The 19,983-nt window shown below is 43.4% G+C and overlaps 1 protein-coding gene across 6 annotated transcripts in view; it reads right to left on the bottom strand.

Annotated features, from left to right (window-relative positions):
- Window positions 1-19,983, bottom strand: part of OSBPL5 (oxysterol binding protein like 5) — a 173,664-nt gene that overhangs the window by 132,879 nt on the left and 20,802 nt on the right. For 2 of the 6 annotated variants that reach the window (XM_039728263.1, XM_039728264.1), the window contains exon 1: window positions 1,036-1,166. The exons of 1 other annotated variant lie outside the window; for it this stretch is intronic. In XM_039728263.1, the coding sequence (XP_039584197.1) occupies window positions 1,036-1,131 (96 nt within the window). In that variant the 5' untranslated portion in view covers window positions 1,132-1,166. Of the gene's footprint in view, window positions 1-1,035; window positions 1,167-1,217; window positions 1,315-1,531; window positions 1,809-2,191; window positions 2,685-19,983 lie in introns of those variants that run through there. 3 more of the 6 variants (XM_039728268.1, XM_039728267.1, XM_039728272.1) reach the window with 3 other exon arrangements.

The following is a 19,983-nucleotide window of genomic DNA, read 5'->3' as shown; positions in this document are numbered from 1 at the left end:
ATCCAGCAATGGAAACTGAACCACCTGTACTCTACAAGCCTCCCTCCCACTCACCTGATGAATCAGTGTTGCAATAAAGCACATGAAAATTAAATTAAGCACCATGAAAAGATTAGAGCAGTAAATCCGCCTTTCAGTTACTTTCATGCATCACCATGATTAAATCATTCCTTAGGTTCACATCGTCCTCTTCAAACCAAAATAGGCAGCGGGCAGGACTATGGCCTGCATTTCCTCCCTTGAATCAGAGAGCTGCTGTCTGTACCTCCATCAATTGTGCCACAAAGCTGAATCTGACTCCCTTGATGCCCCCAGGTCTTTTTGGCCCAGCTCTGTCCCCCTCCTTGTCTGGCAGGGGTAGGGATACTCCCAGGGTCACGACTATCCTACTGGGAACCATTCTCCTCTTTGGGGAAGAGAACTTTCCACACACAGAGCCTGGCTTGAGGCTTCTGTTGCTCCCTCCCCACTCCCACCTTTTTGGAAATTGCTGCCAAGGAGGAAAGGTGGCAGCTGGGGACACATCCAGTGCAATGGCTGTTCTCTGCTATACAGACACTGCTGAATACTGTTGCTATCTCCTACATCAGTGCAAAGAGGGGGAAGGAATATTTTGAAAACAAAGATACTGCTGCAGCTGGATGAAGTGAGGAGGTTGCTATGCAGTTTAAAGAACTTTCCTTCTCACTTATGTTAAACAATTGTTTCACACTACAATGCTTTAGGTTTGCATAGCACTTGAAAAATACGATTCTGATCCAACTGATCCAGTCACATGTGCTTATGTGTTTATTTCTCTAGGAATGCTGCCTTGCTTCACACTTACTGCAAGCTACAAGCATTTCCAAACTCAGGCTTCCAAAATCTGGTTTGTAGATAGCGATGCCTGTCATCTCCACTATGGTACCTGTACAAGTGCTTATAGGAAAGGTAATTACTATTGTCAATTAAATGTAGCCAATTAGTAACAGTGCAGTCTCTTTACTAGTTCCTCACCATGCTGGAAGAAGTACATTAAAAATGCGTTCCACCTACCAGATATGCCCACATGTCTAAAGAAATCAGGTCTCCTTGACAGCACACCATCCCACACGCCACACCGGCCGCTGGCTGGCCCCCCAGCCCTGCCATGCCGACAAGTCGGGGGCAAGGGGATCCACCCCACAGCTCCCGTCGCCAAACCCCAAAAGGCACACGCAGAAACGGAGACGCACAACCTGGGCACAAAGCACGGGTAGAGGCGGCAGGTTACCCTCCCAGAGCTGCCAGCGCTCAGACCCTCGCTGAAATCACGCCGCCCGCAAGCCGACTCCGGGGTACCACGTTATACTTAAAAATAGCCAGCCTGGCAGCGCGGGGGCCAGGAAGAACAGCTAGCATGGGAGGCGGGGGGATGGATTTATTGGAATAATTTAGGGCGGGGAGGGGGGGCGGTATTTGCTTTTCTAGGGTATTTTGGGGAGGATGGCTTCGGGGATTCGGGGGAGGACGTGGCTTTTAGGGGGAGGTGGGGATGTCCGGTGCGCCTTACCTGGCCGGGGCGGCCGAGCCCCGCGCGGTGCCGCGCTCAGCACGCCGCGCCCCGCCGCCGCCGCATCGCCGGGACACGCGTGGGACGGAGCGGGGACACGCGTGGGACGGAGCGGGGACACGCGTGGGCCCCGCCGAGCCGCTCCCCCGGCGGCACGGAAAGCGCGCAGCGCCGGGCCGCGGCCGGACAGCTGCTCGGGGGAGGCGGCGGCAGGAAATACCAAAAGACTGATCCAACCACGCTAGGGAGAGAGGGAGGGAAGAGAGGGGGGGAATGGAGAAGAAAAATAGAGGGAGGAAAAAATAAAAACGGAGGAGAGGGGAGGAAAAAAGAAAAGGGGGGAAGGAAACGTGCAAAATCCGGGCGGGATCGGCGCGGAGCGGGCGCGGTGCTCGGCTCCCCGCGGGAGCGTCCCCGGGGAGCGCCTCGGCCTCTCCCGGCCGGAGCTCGGCTCCCTTCTGTTTGTTATCCCCCCGACACTCCCCGCAGTTTGTGTCTTTCTTCTCCTTGGCACAGGGAGAGCCTGAAGCCAAGGCAGAGTAAGTAAAGCAAAACCACCAACCCCTTAAACAAGAATCAGGCGGACCCCCCGGCCAGCAAGCAGCAAGCCATCCCTGGGGTTCGCTGACGCCACGCGCAAGATAATGGAGAAAAGCCAACCTGGAGGAATCACCGCGCTGAAGCCCTGCAGCTGCAGGAGCACTTTGTCTCAGCATCCAGCCGCACGCCTCCGCCGACGCCGCGGCTCAAAGGCGCCCATGCAATGTGCAGCCCTGACACGCAGCTGGGCACGCTCCCAGCTTCGCCTGTGCATCCAGAGCGAAAAAATCAATCCCATGGCAAGCGCGGACCCCTAAGCTCCTCCAGACGAGGAGGACAGTCCAATCATCGCGTCCCTGGTCTCAGCCTGCCTGCCCTTCGGGGGAGGCATGACTTTACAGGCAGCAGAGTATCTGGTAAAGCATCACGGCAGAAAACGACCCAGCCACACGCATTTAACTGATGCTTCCTCTCTCCTCCACTCTGCGAGTCCCACGGTTCAGTGCTGGACCGAGAACAAGAAGCCAAACAGGACTTCACACCTCCTTCATCTCCATAGGAAGAGGGGTAGCAAAGTTAAAAGGCCAAACTTTCTGAAACCAAAAATCACATGAGGGGATAATGTGACCAACACGAGCCTGACTTGCATCACTAAAGTCTGAATCACCCATGTACAGCTGAAGCTTTGGTGCAAAATACAGCATGAAGCTCAGACTCATGCTTCTGAAACCAGAAACATTAAATCATGTGCCTGAAATGCTTTACTACCCCACCCTTCACAGAAAAAAACAGATCCTTTTTCTCTTTAGTGTGTGCAGGGGCTGAACCAAGACAAAGATCACTAGCTCTGATGTTCCTCATACTATATAGGAAGCCAGCTTCCAGCACTAAAAAGCAGCAACTTATTACTGGAAAAGGTCTCCCAGATCTTAATGAAAAATCCAGAATTCATCCCAAGATGCAAGCTTAACTTGGATCAGGGCACAGTTTCTCTCACTTACTGCCTCCAGCTAATTCCAGCCCAGGCATGGACTACAAGGCTTCACCCTGCATCACTGATATCCACGTACCTCATGCAAGAGGTAGCTGATTTTCTCCTAGTGAGTTCAATGGGACATAGACTAGAATGCACTGTACCTAGCTAGGAGTGGAGCATGGTGCTGGAAGGAGAAGTCACCATCCATTTTTGCTTTTTCCTGGAAAGAAGCATTTTAACCACAGCAAAAATGATGAACAGCTCACACAGCCTAAGCTGTCTCTACTCTTCAAGACTCACCACAGCTCTTCTCTACTTGTTAAATAAGCCCCTGAATAATTTGCATAGGGCAGGTGATTCTAAGTTCACCTGTATTTGTTGTGATTTCTGCTATCATCTGCAAGGTGTGGAGAGTTGTCATGATTCCAGCTGCCTTCAAGTTGGTCGGGATTTTCACTTAATCCTCACCAAAATTTTACCCTGAGGGCAAGCCTGTACTGTGCAATGGGGCAGGGCACTGCATGGAGATGCCAAGGCCTCTCATCACCCTGGCTCAGGGCACTGCCAGGTTGAGCCATCCTCTTAAAGCATGAACCAGCTCACCCTGCCTCATGCTGCCTTCTCACTCTCCCTGCTGCCTCCTGTCCTGTCTGTTCCAGGCCACACCGGGGTCCTTTCTGTGTCCTCCACTCCCTTCACTCTTCTGCTTTTAGAGCTGGAACACTCAAAGGCAGCCAGGTAGTTTGCCAGCACCTTGTCTGGTACAAACTTTAACTTTTTAACTAAAGTGTGGACTTGACACTGGTTCAGCTGTCTGTATCCAGACCCACCGTGGCTTCTCAGCTACTTGGGTAGAGAGATCTACAGTTTTTAGCACCCTACATAAATTTCAGTGGGACTTAGAGTTCACTTCCCAGGGATTTCTGTTTTGAACATTTTAAAAACCCTTTCTAAAAGTGTTTTGGCTAAAGATTTCTACTAAATTATTTTCTTATCAGGCAATCATTCCATGATTACTAGGGTTTCATCTGTTCACTGCCACACTGCTACACAACACTCATTTGATAAAAAACTGAGCATCCAAAATTATTTCTTTCAAAACAGTTAGAGACCCTGATAAAAAATAATAAAATAATACATTAGGTTTTCCTTTGTGCTCTAGGACAGTACATGAGGCATTAGTGATACACAGAACAGAATACTTGTCAGTTAAATTGTCAAAATTTTGTACACAAAGTGGACAAAATTAGAGAACATTTACCTCTGATGCTTTGCATCGTGCAGCCATGGCAATTCTTATGGTCCAGGGAGCCCTGAACTTGAATTTGCTGTGTCTTCAGACCTTGCACCAGATGGGTCCCTTGACTCTGGGTTAGAGCAATCCATCACTTCCCTGTCTGTTTGTTGAAGCTGGGACCCAGATCTGTTCTCCCCATTGTAAGTCCCTCACAGGAATGTGAGGAGTAAGCAATGCAAACACTAAGGCAAACACCATTTTCACAGCCCTCTAGTGTCTATTCTGTTAACAGCCATTCAGAGAACACATCTGCTGGTTGTGTGCTCTCTGCAGTCCATGCAAATACACCTGAGGTGTGCATAAAACCCTCAGTGGGTAGAGGTGGAGTACAGAGCTCACAGCCCAGCCGTGCATTTGGGGTGAGCTTTGCTGTGTCCTAACACCACCTGAGCTCCCTAGGTTAAAGCTAATTCATCAGTGTCCCCCAGATATCACATAACCCTTTGACAGAAGCTCTTTGATGGATGTACCTTGCAGTTAGGGCTGAGGACCCTTCTGGTTTCAGCTCTCCTTAACAAGAAATCAGCATTCCTTTCAGGGGGTCTGCAGCTGTGGTATTTCCTTTGGGCATTTGCCAGTTTGCAGCACTAAACTTTCCTACCAAAGAAACAAAATTCTGTCCTAAAAGGGCTTGTAAACTGGTGTATCACGCTGTGGTATTTCCTTTGGGCATTTGCCAGTGTTTGCAGCACTAAACTTTCCTACCAAAGAAACAAAATTCTATCCTAAAAGGGCTTGTAAACCGGTGTGAGCTCTATCATAAACAGGGTAACAAAAGCAGCAAAGCACAATAAGCTTTAATTCTATTGCTGGGAGAGTCTAGTCAGGCTGTTTCAGCTGTTGTTACTCCAGTCCTTAAAATCCAGTAATGCAACTTGAAGACCTTAATAGTCAGAATGCTGAAAAGCAGAGTCTCACGTATTTTTATGGCAACCCTTGGAGATGTGCAACAACACAATGTCAATGTTGTCTAGAAATTGTGGTAAATGCAGACAGGCCAGTGAACAGCAGCAGCCACAGACAGAGCACTCAGTTCTCTCAGGTCAGCAGCCTGCCTAGGAAATCATTGCAGTGCTTTCCCCTGCATCCTCCTTTTTAATTCTCCACCTCTCACAACTGCTGAACAAGCTCCTCTTCCCCCAGCATAGATCAGACCTCACCTATGTGAATTGTAAATACAGAGTCCAGCAGACTTGCATTTTATGCTTTCCTATGTCTCATTACACAGTTACAATAGTTCTACAAGCTCCCCTTCATGACTAGATAGTTAAATGCCATAAAAGCCATAAGATATATTTATTAGCTTCTATTAAAATGAAAATGGAGAGGATCATATTTCTATCATTATAATTACTACAATGGCCATAGAGCCACAACCACATTAATCAGACATCATATGAATGGTTGTTAGCATTGTAAGATACTTGCCCTTAAGCTCATGGCACATAGTGAGACAAGAAGCAGGAAGCTTAAAACAAATGAGTGAAGAAATGTTATTAAACACAGGCCTTTATCATTAGTTGTAAGCTTCAACACAGCTGTATACAATTAATGATAAGAAAAAGATCACTTTTACCCGCAAGTGTTTTCCAGTGCAATGTTCCTTAGCAAAAATATTCAGTGTCATAGCTGGATAGAGCAGGAGTTTCTTGTTAACAAATAGTAGTCTGTCTGTTTAGAGCTCTGAAAAAAAACATGTTTGTTCATTTTACATTTTGAAAAACAGAGCTGCTGCTAAACCAGGATCCTAATTGCTAGTTTGCTGGAACAGGTTTCTGGAGTAGTTAGAAAAACCACAACCATCTCCCCAGGAGCCACTGGAGACTGGAGTCCTCTTGTGGCAAAAGGTAGAAGAAAATTTCCAGTGACTGATTACTGCTGAAAGCTGGGACCCAGTAAGAGGTACAGGGAGTGTCTACTTTGTAAAGAGCTTCATGTCACATTGCAGAGCATAAAAGCAGCAGTGTGAAGACTTCGCAGCTGGCAGTGGGCAAGCATCAAAAGGAGCAGGATGCCACAGTGTTTTGATACTGCAGACTTCTGTTTGCTGTGGTAGCTCCTTTCTGTTAGTGTGTTCCCTGCTGAGGTGATGTTTCTGACTGGGGTTTTTTTATTTGTTCGTTTTTTTGGGTTTTTTTCTGTCTCTCTTAGTAGAGGTAATTTTTCCTGAGTGGTTTCCTAGCAAACATTTTTCTCCTGGCTAATATTTCACTGTACAGTATCAGAGGTCAGCTCCCATCCTTCTTTTCAGTCACTGAGCTGGGCAGATAACACAATTTTAAGACCTTGTTTAGATCTTGCTGCTCTGTATTCCATCTCCTTTTCTGCTGTGTTGTCTCTATCTGCAGTAGACCCTATGGTCTGCCTTGAGCTCATCTTAGGAGACATTTCTATGAATCATGGATGTTGGCCATGTTAGTGCCATGATCCCTGCCTGGAACAGCACTGCAGAAGATGGAGTAAGTAAATAACGTGAAAATCTTTCTTTACTCACACACTGTGGTCAGAAAGCTTTCACACGTCCACGCTTGGGCTTGGGTTACAGCAAAGAGGTTATCTGCCTAGCAATTTCATCCCATGGGCCTCCAAAGGGCTCATGAGCCTCTCACAGCTTTGGTGGTCCTGCCAACAAGATTTTGAGCTTTCAGGAAAAGTCTCCAGCAGAAGCATGTAGCACAGATTTCATAGGCAGCTTTAAAGACCTGCCAGTAACAAAATAAAATATCCCAGATGCTCTTACCTGGTTTATTTTCTCTATCCAACCTATCACATGCTTGGATGGTGCCCTGCTTTCTATAACCTTAGCCTCCAAGGGTGTTTTTCAGGAATCTAAATACAATGCCATTTCAACTACTTCACCCCAGACCTCATTCCAGAAAAATTGTTTGTGATCTTAGATATCTTATATTAAACAAAACTTCTAAGCCAGACCTCACTTTCCCTACCTTGCACCCTCACCAATATAAACTTCTGTCTCAAGGGGACTAATTCAGGAATCCCAAACTAAGGTCTGTGTTGGGAAGTAAAACTGCTCCACATACATGGGTCTTGCTACAGCTGGAGTTAAATGATGTTTAGTTGTGACTATCCAAGTTCCTAATTTCTTGCTGTTCAGCTGAAGCCAGTTCACGTCAAGCACCATGGACCTATTTTATTTTCCTCCAAATGTCTAAGCCAGCAAATTAAGCTGAATTCTGCCATTATGGCTTTGGTGTGAAAAATAGATCAAAGGATTTGGCTGCCATTGATTTGCTCCCACAGGCCTGGCCAGTAACTAAATGCAAGTATAGTCTCAGAGAATAGCCCAACATGCTGAGCTGATCTGGTGAGCAAGGTTCCTTCTGCAGCAGTCTGGAAAGCAGCCAAGATATCCAGGATCTGACAAATTGTCCAGTGAAATCTGGGCTAGATTTCAAAACCCTTGATAAGACATGACACAAAACCAATTTGGTATTCAAAAACATTCCAATAGCCCTTGTTGCTGGTCAGATTTCAAGCTAATTACAAAGCAAGCTAGCTGTTACAAAGTCTCAAAGGACAAAACAAAAACGTTCATGTATATGTAAACATATCCATAAGTAGAATCATAGGTTAGTTTGGGTTGGGAGGGATCTTTAAAGGTCAGCCAGTCCAACCTCCCTGCAATGAACTGGGACATCCACAGCAATGTCAGGCTGATCAGAGTCCCATCCAATATGACCATATAAATATGTGTATAAATGAAGTTCTAGCATGGCTGCAATGTGAGTCCATCCCCTGGACAACTGTCCTCCCTAAACTGCTGCAGCATGGGTCACTTCCATGGGGCTTCTTCACTATGGAGAGGCTGCTCCAGTGTGGGCTCCTCTTTGTGTGAGCCTCCCACAGATCATGCCTCCTCTCAGGCATCCGCCTGCTCTGGTGTGCAGTGGGATCTCTGCATCCCTATGGATCTCCATGGCCTGCAGGAGATCCCTCACCATGGGTTGCACCACAGGCTGCCGAGGAATCTCAGCTCCAGCTCCTGTAGCACCTCCTCCCCATCCTTCTGCACTGACGCTGCAGGGCTGTTCCTCTCCCATGTTCTCATCCTGTTCTTCTCTAGCCACAATTACAACTGTGCAATCACTTTTTTCCTCTTTCTCTAAAATATTCTATCACTGTTAGCACGATTTCTAGTTGGCCCAGCCTTGGCCAGTGACACTTCCATTTGTGGATTGCCAGGGACTGCCTCTGCTGGACAGGGAGAATGCTGCCAGCAGCTTCTCCCAGAAGCCAACTCTGTAGCCTCCATGCTACCAAAAGCTTGGCCATGCAAGCCCACTCTAACACACGTGTTTCTATAGAAGATTCTTCTATCAGACTCATAAACATAGACACACAGCTCTTCCTATGGGCCAGTACCAATCTCTGCACATGTACTTAGTGAAGTATTGACTGATCAATACTCTGTCCGTGCTTAGATCTGGATCTAGACAGACAGAAATCACAGCTTAATTCCTATTTGTTTACTACTTCGTTCTCTCCAGAGAGGGCATTTTGAATTACATATGATTGAATCTAGTTCCTGACACTTGATATATACTATTGATCTGGAGGTCAGGACAGTGAGTCACAAATCAGCTCTATTAGTAGCTTTGTAATAACATTGTATCACATTCCCAAGCTTGCAGCTGCTTCCCAGGATGTGTTTGTTCTCATTCTTGACCCTTTTTATTTTGTCTGACTCTTGACTCGCTCTTGTAGCCAGCTCATCTCTAATAAATTATGGAACTTCTCACAGCTTCTTCCCTGCTTTTCTCTCTGAAATTCATCTTCTGGCTCCATTTGTGATCAAGCAAAAAAGTCTCCTTGGCTATAACAATTCATTTTAAGGACTCTTTGTTATTGCTGATGCCTCCAGTGAACTCCCACAGGGGCTTGAAGGAGATCAGGAAGAAAAAGTACAATAATATTTTTTGCTGCTTCTGAAGGGCATCTGGTTTGTCTGCACAGAGGGATGCCAGTATTTTTGTCATCCTTTTTCTTCAAACAGGAAGACCTGTCTGGTATTACAGTCACAAGTTACATTTATAGAAATAAACCACAAAATACTGAAGCCTGGATGAAAAATGCTTCCTGAGAACAGATCTAACACTATCAAAGACCACACTCTGACTTCCAGCCCAAAAGGACGGCACACAAAGGTTTGTTCCAGAGCAAATTGTCTGTCCCTTTTATGTCACAAAGGACCTGGTTTCATCCCAGAGTCACTGATTAGATCTGTGCTGTTGCAGTCCAAACACAAAGGCACTCTTACAGAGGATGACTTGATTTAGCTACTACTGGAGTCCTGAAATAGTGGGATAATACCTTGTGAACTATGACGTCCACATGGGAGCTGTGATGGTGGCCACAGAGAACTGTAGGTAGTTGCTCCATCATTTTGCAAATTAAATTATTTGTGTCCTAGCTGTTTTCAGCCCTGATGAACTGTATTGTTCCCCTGCCAGTGACTGTGTCTCCTGATCCCTTCATACAGTGAAACCAGGCTTGCTGTGGTGTGTGACTTTCTTGTGCTGACACTGCATTAGCAAGCAGGAGCACATCTGTAAGGCAAAGAAATTGGTAGTGAGGATGCAACATGCACACTATTTGCATTTCAGAGAACTGGCTTTGGACTAGCTATAGTCTGGTTCCATCAAGTCAGCATCCATCAACAACTGCAGCAAATTAGGCATGCTCCTAGAGTGCATCTTCTCATGCTGATTCACTGAAAGGGATTCCAGGTGCATGTACTCTGAGGCTGCTCTGGCTGTGAATCAAAGAGCAGTAAATAAAACCAATCTGGATATTTGCCTCAAAACCACATTGCTGATCTGTCTGAAAAAGAAAGAGAGTGGCATCTGAGAAACTAAGAGGCTGCTGACTGAAAAAAAACAGAGATACTGATAGCAAAAAAATACCCTGAATGCAAAGACACAGATTTTAGGATACCACATCATCTTATCTACTGAGTGGTAATAGCTCCTTAGGTTTGCACAAGCCTTGGAACATGTTGCTTAGCCCTTCTGTGTTATGCTCCCTCAATTATACTTGCCTGTGAAAGTCAGGATATCTCTCCCTGTGCACACCCAGGGGAAAACTGTGTGGAGCAGCTAACCCATGTGGGACATTGCTGGAAGCAGATCCCACAGCTGGAACACCATAGCCCCACATTCCACCAGGCCTCCACTGGGTACAATCCTTGTCATGAGACCAAAGGCTGCTTTTTTCAATCATATATTGTCACATGGTGGTTTCGTGCCACTGTTTTGAAGATGAACTATGCTAAATGTAGCAGCCTTTCACTTTGAACTCTCAGGTAAAGATACAGACATTAAAAGTAAGACCTACTTGTAGGAACAGATGTGCTCTAAAAGGCAATCAGTGAAAAACATACCATAGGTTTGAACAACAAATGCTACCTGTGGTTATATTGATTGAGAAACTGCAAAAAATACACAAATATATGAAATGGGTTAGTTAAGAGTGTTATTACTTATATTTCTATGTGTACAATTAAAGGATGTTCATCAAGTATATAGGGATGAAACCAGAGTTCAAGATCATCAATGATCTCTTGCTACCCAGTACAGGAGAGTCTCTGACATGCAATTAATCCTTGTCCTGCTTCCCAATGGCTACAAAGAAGAGAAAAGAATAATGGGTAGAATCAATTATTCTCTTTAGCTGATCTCAGAGCGAAACAAATAATTACATTTGAATATGGTGAGTTAATTTGATAGTTCTTTTAAAAAGTACCTCAAGTAACCCTTAGGAAAAGATGTTTTTTAAACAGAACAAAATCCAAATGAACCTTCACGGGTGTGGAGTCATATTACAACCTTCAAATTTATCCTGTTTTCATCAGAGCTGTGCCAAGCATCTCAGCCAGCTTGTGCTTCTGCAGCAAAACTTCATGCTTCTCACAGCTCTGTCAAACTGTCCAGTGAAAGCAGATGAAACTCAGCAGTTCTGGAGGCAGTCAGAAAGCTCACAGGATGCCTGTATCAGCAATGACAGTGATGCAAGGCTCTGCTGGTTAAAGCCAGAGGGAAGTCCAGCATATAGATTGGTTTTGAAAAATTGCACTTGCCACTGACAGGAAATTCTTTTTATCAGGCAGCAAAACCATAATGGAGTAGATCTGTAAAGGAGCAATATCACTTGGTGTCAGGTGGAGGTCTGGACATCATCACTTATTCTTTTTCTTTCCCCGGGAAGATTGCTCTAGGTCACTGGATTATGTTAAATAGGCTGGTAATTTTTAGGGATATTTGAGAAAATTGTTTCCTCTTCTCTGAAATACATGTCTTGGAAACCTGCTTATACATGTACACACAGTTTCTCCCTGAACAGATGTTACTTTTCACAAAATTACAAAGCTGATCTCTGTGGTGAATACTAAGTAGTTTCAAGAAGTCTGTTCTCTGAGCTGGTTACAGAACATAGAACTCAAAGGAAGGAAGGGAGGATCTGGTGAGGAAAAGAACATCTTCTCCAGACTACGTCCTGGTTCTGGCCTCACATGCTGAATTGCTCTTTGCAAACTTTTGTGCCTTCATTTCTTCATGCACAGAATGAAATATTTCTCACTTTGCTTACATACATTTTATACTCTTGATGTCTTATCTACCCTGTCTAGAAGTGCAGTTACTCCTATTCTGATATAAATAACAGTATTTTATTACAGTTCACAGTATTGCACTTCAGCACTTGTACAGAAAAACAGTCACTGACTCCTTCTCTATTGCTTTCCTGTGAGTTCATTAGATTTTCCCTTTAAAATTCACAAGAGGTTTCTAAAAGCACCAGTTTTCAGAATAGAAGAAATTTTCAAATATAAAAAGACCTGCAAAGAAGAAATGTTATGTTTATAGAAGAAACAAATCAGTCAGAGATGGTATTCTGTGTTTAGGCTTTTGCATGTGCAGAAGTAAAACCAAGTAAGAAATGTCTTTATATGTCTTTTTTATAAGAAGGGCAGTAAGATATACCTTAAACAACATAACCCCAAAAGCATGAGGTAAATAATTTCTCTTTCCCTTTCCTCTCTACTTCTTTTTTTTTCTTTTTTTTTATTTTTTTTTTAACAGAAAGAAAAGCTTACTTGGTAGAGGGAAGCAGGGGATGGAAAGGTAGGACAGGACTATCTGGGGAAGTGGCAGACTCTCAATTCTTACTCAAAGCACAGGTAAATGTCATCAGCTCCAGAAAACACAAAGGATTCAATATCTGGCAGTTGCTTGGCACTTGGAAAAGCAAATTCTTATCTGTTAGAATGGGAAAGGATCTTTCTAAACACAAAGTGAATATAAAGAGATATCTGTGAGCTTGTCTGTGTCTTTTTCCTGGTTATACTGGTCTAATGAGATGATTCATGTAAGACCAGGGTGGACACTCTGATTTTAGGTGAAGACTGGATCTTGTCAGAATAGCTTAAAGCATATGCAGCAATATACAGTAAAAAAGACAGGCCTTGATTTTTAGACACAAAGTGTCCTCCTGGGAACTACTGCTGGTTTAATTAGAGAGGTTCAAAGTCTCTCCCTTTCTATTGTAACTGTCCCATGTTGATCAGCTGAGTCTGAGGAGAGACTGAACTGATCTCTCCTGCATGACATTCCCTTCATTTGAAAAGATGCCAACTCAGCTGACAAGTATTGTGACTGTAATGAGTAAACATTAACTGTTTCACTTCTTAACAAAGCACACATGGAAATCAAAGGACCAGAGGTCCTGCAGAAACACTTCCCAGAATACAGAGTGAGCTTGGCTGCTGCTGTGCATAAAATAAATGTATTAAAGCCTACATACAGTTAAATTGCAAGAAAGTCAGAGGGAGGGCACCAAATGAAGTAATTTTTATGAAAAGGTTAAGGTTGGGCTCAACTTTGAAATGCTATAGAAATAATACTCTCATTAATAGGTTTTTCCCTTGTCCCCAGTGAGACATCCTTCTCAGGATCTGGAAACAGGATGCTTCCAGAGCTATAGCACTGACCTGATGGATGGGCAAGGGTTGTTGGGATGTTTTTAATGAGCTGTAATGGCTTTCTTCAGGGACTTTGAGAGATCAAGATGCTGAGAACCGTTTGTCTCAAAGTATGACAAGAGAAAAGAATGATAAAGCATACAGAGACAGGTAATCTGCTGAATTCATTGCACTGCACAGAAATTATGCCTTGACAAACTCACTGTTCATGAAAAAGAGGTTTTAAAATGACAGAAGTAGGTAGTATTGACTGCTGTGGATGCACTATATTCTGTGGTTTTGGAGGAATTCTGGGAGAACCCTTCCCTGAGAGGTTCAGAAGATAATTACTGCCTGCTTTTTGAGCATACAGTGATGCAAGAAGCAAAGCTGGAAATATCCCCTGCAGGATACATATTAAGGGGATACATATTAAACATGTATCCTCAACTAGGTCTGAATATAGCCATCATCCATCTCCAGCTTTCCAGAGCCACTGTCCAACATAATCTCCAAAGCAGAGAGGGTACCTGGCACACATAAATCCTCAAAAAAGGAGCAAATCCAGCCCATTGTGCTGTTAATATTTCCCATGCAACTGTCAGAGAAGTACACATGCTCAGAAACAACTCAAATTAACTCTGGTCACAGTATCTCGTGCTTAATTGCTCCCATCAAGGCAGGGCTGATCAATATTCTTAGAGTTAAAAATTAAGGGTCTAGCTCCCCTGACATGTGTTATACCAGTAGAAAATCAACACTTTTTTTACAGCATCTGTGAAAATCTAGAAATCAGAGAAGTACACATGCTCAGAAACAACTCAAATTAACTCTGGTCACAGTATCTCGTGCTTAATTGCTCCCATCGAGGCAGGGCTGATCATTATTCTTAGAGTTAAAAATTAAGAGTCTAGCTCCCCTGACACGTGCCAGACGAGTAGAAAATCAACACATTTTCTTACAGCATCTGTGAAAATCTAGAAACGCAGGATGGAAAAGGCCTATTGAGTCAGCTTAGTGTGTCTTGGTCCCAGATTGTTCTTAGTCCTTGTTATATATTCCTCAGCACCCCTGGACAGCATGGCCCCATCTACCCATTTGCAGCATGAGGCTGCAAGAGCTCAGGGCTCCAAATATGAGCTGGGGCACAGAAAACTTGGAAAGAGAAGCTTTATTGATTACCACAACCAAATTAAGCTAAACAGATGCACAGTTTTGGGATTAGTTACTACCCATTTGCAGCATGAGGCTGCAAGAGCTCAGGGCTCCAGGTATGAGCTGGGGCACAGAAAACATAGAAAGAGAAGCTTTATTTTTGACCACAACCAAATTAAGCTGAACACATGCACTGTTTTTGGGATTAGTTGTTTTAAATATTTCTTTTAAATTAGACAGGACAAGGTTTGTGCCTTTAAGATAAACTGAAATTAGCAGAATTTCTATCAGATAATGACCAGCTTTTCATGTAAGATGCACTGGCAAACCCAGTTATAGTGCAGTGAAGTTCTCCCTCTGGTCACGTCCTGAAAGACATTTTCTCCAAGAGCATTCAGAATCAAATGTGCATTTTACTTTTCTTTCTATTTCACACTCCATTTCTAGTGATTAATGCTTGTGTTCTAGATGGGTGAAAGCTGAAACAGATGTTATCCACTCACAATGCTGCCCTGATAACCCTGAGCTAAAGGCTGAAATCCTTAGTAGATTAGCAGCTGAAATAAAAAATGGATCAGTAAAGTGGGGAGTACGGCTGAACAAATTCTTATAGGTTTTATTTCTGTGGATAACAATGCACAGAGGCTATGTAATCTCTGTGCTGATCTGCCAGAGGAAAGATTAAATGGCAAAATTCCAGCACTGAAATCTGCAAGTCTCCTCTGCTCTGCTCCCTCAGTGTACAGGACACCAAACTTTTTAGCAGAATGTCACTGTGTACATTCTATTACGTTGTTAAAAATGTGGGGTTTTGAGCTCATTTTCCTCTCATTGAAACAAAATAAGTTTTTCTTATACATTCCTATGAGCTTGTGAATTTCTGCCATTAAAAGTACTTGCAGCCACTTTGTGGTTCATCTGGTGCTGAGCAGGTTAGGAAAAATATTTGAATTTTCACTGAAGTGAAAGTGTGAGTGGCTTTTATCAAACAAGAAGAAACACTTTTTAGTGACTTTGGAACATTTTTTTTTATTTCTTGATTCAAACCTTGGCAGTATATTGGAGAAATTAACCTGACATAGCTTTGTCAGGGAAAAATGTATTCTCCCTCCTTTGTTCTTTTACCTCAGAGAACTACAATATGTCAAAGAGCTGTGCTGTATTAATCTATAGACAAGACAAACCAATTCAGCTGAGATCACGTTATTGGAAACTACAGGAAAGAAGGAGATCTGAAATATCAGTACTCTCAAGAGCCAAGAACTGGTTAGAAATCTACCAGCTATAGAGCTTAAGATTATCTAACCCACCCTTTTTTTCCTTCTTTTTTTTTCTTTTTTTTTAAGACCCTCCAATTACTTTCTTTTAAGCTCAGGAATGGGAACATGGATGCAATAATCCAGTCCATTACTACTCAGACAGGAGCAGATGTTTCTGGGGAAGGAACCAATAACCAGCAGTAGACTGGTGTAGGATAATCTTACCCCCCACACCAGATCAGATCACAGCCTAGACTTCAGTAGTTAAAAGACTGACTAAAAGCAGAGCATTTAATATCCTTTTGAGAGGGTTTTCTACTCTGGTCACATCAATGATGAATTTCTTTCCAATACCCATCTTGGAGGCAAGTAGCCTTCATAAATCTGCTTTAGGTATCAGATCAAGTCTCCTAAAATGCTTAACATTGTAGAGAAGCCTTAAAACAGTAACTCCAACTACCTTTTCCAAATGGAGAGAAGGACACCCAGCTTGCTGTGTATAACTTGCTCATTGTGGAATTCACAGTACAAACTGCTTGAGGCCTCCTATATCATTGCCAGATCTGTGCTACTTCCATGTCTACTGATAATGCATAATAAATCATAGCAAAGCAATTGGAAATCCCAGCTCTTCCTCCTATTCTTAAGAAAAGGCCTAAAGACCTAGACAATAAAATTATCTTCAATTATATTATTTAAAATTATGTATTATTTATAGTATAACGTTGACACAACAGATATAAAGAGCAAGAAGATGAACACAATCCTTTAAAGGTATGTTAAAAAAACAAACACCTAAAAACTCCCACTACCACTCCCAAGAATGGTTTCGTTTTGTTACAGAATGTAGGATGACTTAGCAGAGGAATAGCACAGCATTGCAAGTTACAGGGTATTTATTCTGTGATGCAAAATTCTCCAGATCTTCAGTCCACAGCAGGCACAGGAATCTGTGACTCTAAATTGCTCCCAACCTTCAGGCACCACCTCCTGAGGCTGCAGTTAAGATCCCAGTTAAAACTAATACTAAACTTGCACATTACAGCTATACTTTCCTGGCTCTTCAGTGACACCTTCTGGGACAAAAATAGACCAACCCAATCTTAGTTGTTCTGCAGCTCTTTTTACCTGTAAGTAGGAGTCAAGTGAGACTTTTGGAAGGTAGTTGTTGAGAAATGGTGAGCCCACAAAAAACGTTATGCAAATACAGCTGCCTGGCCCTGAAAAGCACATCTCTTTGGAGACTGGGCAGGAGATGAGTCCCAGATGGTCACAAATCTGTAAGCTTTCACTTCTCCCAACAAGTATTTTGATTTCCTGAGGAGAAAAAAAATCACACTTGAACAGCTGGATCCTCCCTATAAGAGCAGTAAGGATGAAGGTGGAAATTTATATTGAAATATCTTAATTTTAGTGACAATGTTGTTATCTTTGCTTGAGGGCAGCTTTTCGATGCATCTGTGGTCAGACTCCAGGGCACAACTCTTGTATTTCACTCTGGCAGCACTATAAAGGGCTGGACTGTAATTCCCATTCCCAAGCAACCCCAGTCATAAAGGACAGGAGCACATATAGAGGTTCCTTCAGCTGCAGAGGAAAAGTCACCTTTTTATCCACTCTCAGGGAACATGCTGGGAAGACAAGTAGGCTTTGCTAGGTAGGGTATTAACTTGATGAGTAGGCTGAAGCTTAGCTGAGGAAAGGAGCACATTTAGCAAAGAGGTCTGATCTTGAGCACTCACACACGTACAACTCCAGAATTCAATGTTAACTGTGCAAATTTACTGCCACTCAGACAAGTAGAAATATCTCATTTTCCTCTGTGCATAGTCTATTGCAAATAAATGTACCTTTGATCACACTGTGCTCCACTGATGATCCATCTGCTACTTTTTGGTATTTCCATCCTGTCTGCCTCAGTCTATTTATTAATTTTTAGCTTTTTACTGTCCAATCAGACATCTTGGACAACAGTTCCTAATATGTTTTGCAGCTACTGTTTCACAAAGAGAACACACAGTGAGTGAAAAAAAAAAATTAAAATCTGAGAAGGTCTTCAAATTCAACACAAAACATCCTTTTGCCTGACCTGAACAAAAAGGAAGCCAGAAGGGCATCCTCTCCACCCAGGGCAGCTGGCAGGATGTTGTGCTCTGTGCCCAAAGGCAGAGGGTCAGCAATTACATTAGTGACCTGCTCCAGTGTGTAAGTTAAGCTGCTCTGTGTAACTCCTCCTGGACACTGGCTGCTTTCATCAGTGCGCATTTTCCTGCCGTGGTGGGGTTTCTTTGTACAGGAGGTGGTTTCCTTGTACACGAGGTGCATCTAACATGACACGTTGCAGCACAGAGAATTTACTTGTAAATGGGGAGTGCTGAGAGCCACAGGTAAAGTGGGCTGTGTGCAAGGTAGACAATGTGATTTGTAACAAAAGCAGAAAGAAGTCACCTATGGACTTGTGCATTAATGATCCGTGGCTTTCTGCTGGAGGGATTCTAACATAACCCATGAATCATGCATAGCTTAAAAAGAAAAGAGGACTAAAGAATTGCTGTGCTATCGGATCCCTTAATTTCTTCTCTGCAGGAGCCAAAAGCTGACCTCTTTGCCTCAGGGTTAAGTGCTCCTACATACACTGCCACAAAGCTGAAAATAAAGGAGAGAACTCTCTCCATTTCTGTGCTCACCCTGTGGCTCAGGAGGAGTCCGCGTCTCCATGTGCTTCTTTCCTGGCCTGGAGATCCAATTGTCTAATTCCAAAGGATAGAGTTGTGTATCTGTTTTCACCACTGCATAAGTAAATTGCTACAGTCAGCATCAATTAATGCTTGCTCCTAAACAGATGAGGTCTTGCTAAATTGATGGGACCAGTTCTGGGAATTGTCCTCTTGCTCTTGGTTTGGACAGTGGAGAAAATATTGCCTTCAAAACTCCCCTACTTCCCTTTCAAACTAGAGTATTATCCCACTCTTATAAATTCCTACATCCATATTATGGCATAAGTCGATATTTTTCTTAGGCAAATCTATATATTGGAGCCCACAGAGAGCTTTTTCTGTATATTAGAGCTTTTGTGCACATCTGAACACAATTTGCTGTCACCCCTTTTTTCAGAGTTAAAAGACAAATACCACATAAATTGTAAACCTCTGTGATAACAAGAAGGCTCAGGAAGAAGATTTTCTGACTTTTCTAATTTAAAGAGAGAGGATCTTATGATTACTGTTCACTCATGATATTGAGGCAGCCTGAGCCAAACTGAGGCCCCAACATGCTGCGTTGTTTCTCTAAATACGCAAATGAAAGCGACTTGTGAGAGTACAATGTTTCCAAGGCTAAACGTTATGATTTACATTTGACCTCTTTTAAAAATTGCTCTCAGCTGGCCTCAAGAACTCTGTATGTTTTCTTTTTACAACTCTTTTACTTACAATTTTTGCCATAGGCTGCATCCTGCCCCACTTGCAGGGATGTGTCAGCCCTGGGAAGGCAGAATGTTGGCCCAGGAAAGCCAAGCTGAGCTACCTACATTCACTCAGGCCTCAGTGAAGCACTTTCCACTGGCGCCCATAATTTGGCTATCAACAAGTTCTGGTGTGCTCACATTTTAGGCATGTCCATATTTTAGGCACTCTTTGCACAAATATTAATGAGTAGCTCAAGGGCATGGCAGCAAAGCACCAGGGGAGAATTATAACCACACTTGGCATGATGTATAGAGCAGTGTGCCAGAGGGTCTACTATGGATTTTGGGTTAATATTTGTCATTGACTATCACCACTTATCAGGAAAAGCAGTGTGTTTTTAATAAAATTTGAAATAAGGAATAGATTAATTGGTCTGACTGCAACAATCTAGTCACTAAACTTCTTCTTGGGCACAGGTTATCTTTTTTTTCTCTATAGCTGTAGATTGTGAGAGACTGTAAGTTAACCTGCCACATGGAAGGACTTCCCACCTTATACATCAACACCAAGGTGTTATTTCCTAGCTTGGAGTAACCACCAAGTCAGATAAACCCTCAGCAAAGCACCGTGCCTGGAAATGAAGAGAAAAATTGTTCCCTGGGCTTTGTTCAGGTGCTCTACTGCAAGTGCCAGCAAGAGGGCCTCTTCCCTCCAACAGCAACGCTGACTGCAGGGCTGGGATCCCAGGAACAAGAGTTAGGCAGGAGCAGGCTGGAAGCACCATCTGATGGTAAATGGTACCAGTTAGCCATGCCTAAACAGATGCCCACTGGGGGCTAACAGT

This window comes from Passer montanus, unplaced genomic scaffold (genome assembly GCF_014805655.1).
Source record: "Passer montanus isolate IOZ18808 unplaced genomic scaffold, ASM1480565v1 scaffold65, whole genome shotgun sequence".
Lineage (NCBI taxonomy): Eukaryota > Metazoa > Chordata > Aves > Passeriformes > Passeridae > Passer > Passer montanus.
The sequence above is the reverse complement of the archived record's forward strand: the minus strand, read 5'-3'. Positions and strand labels throughout refer to the sequence as shown.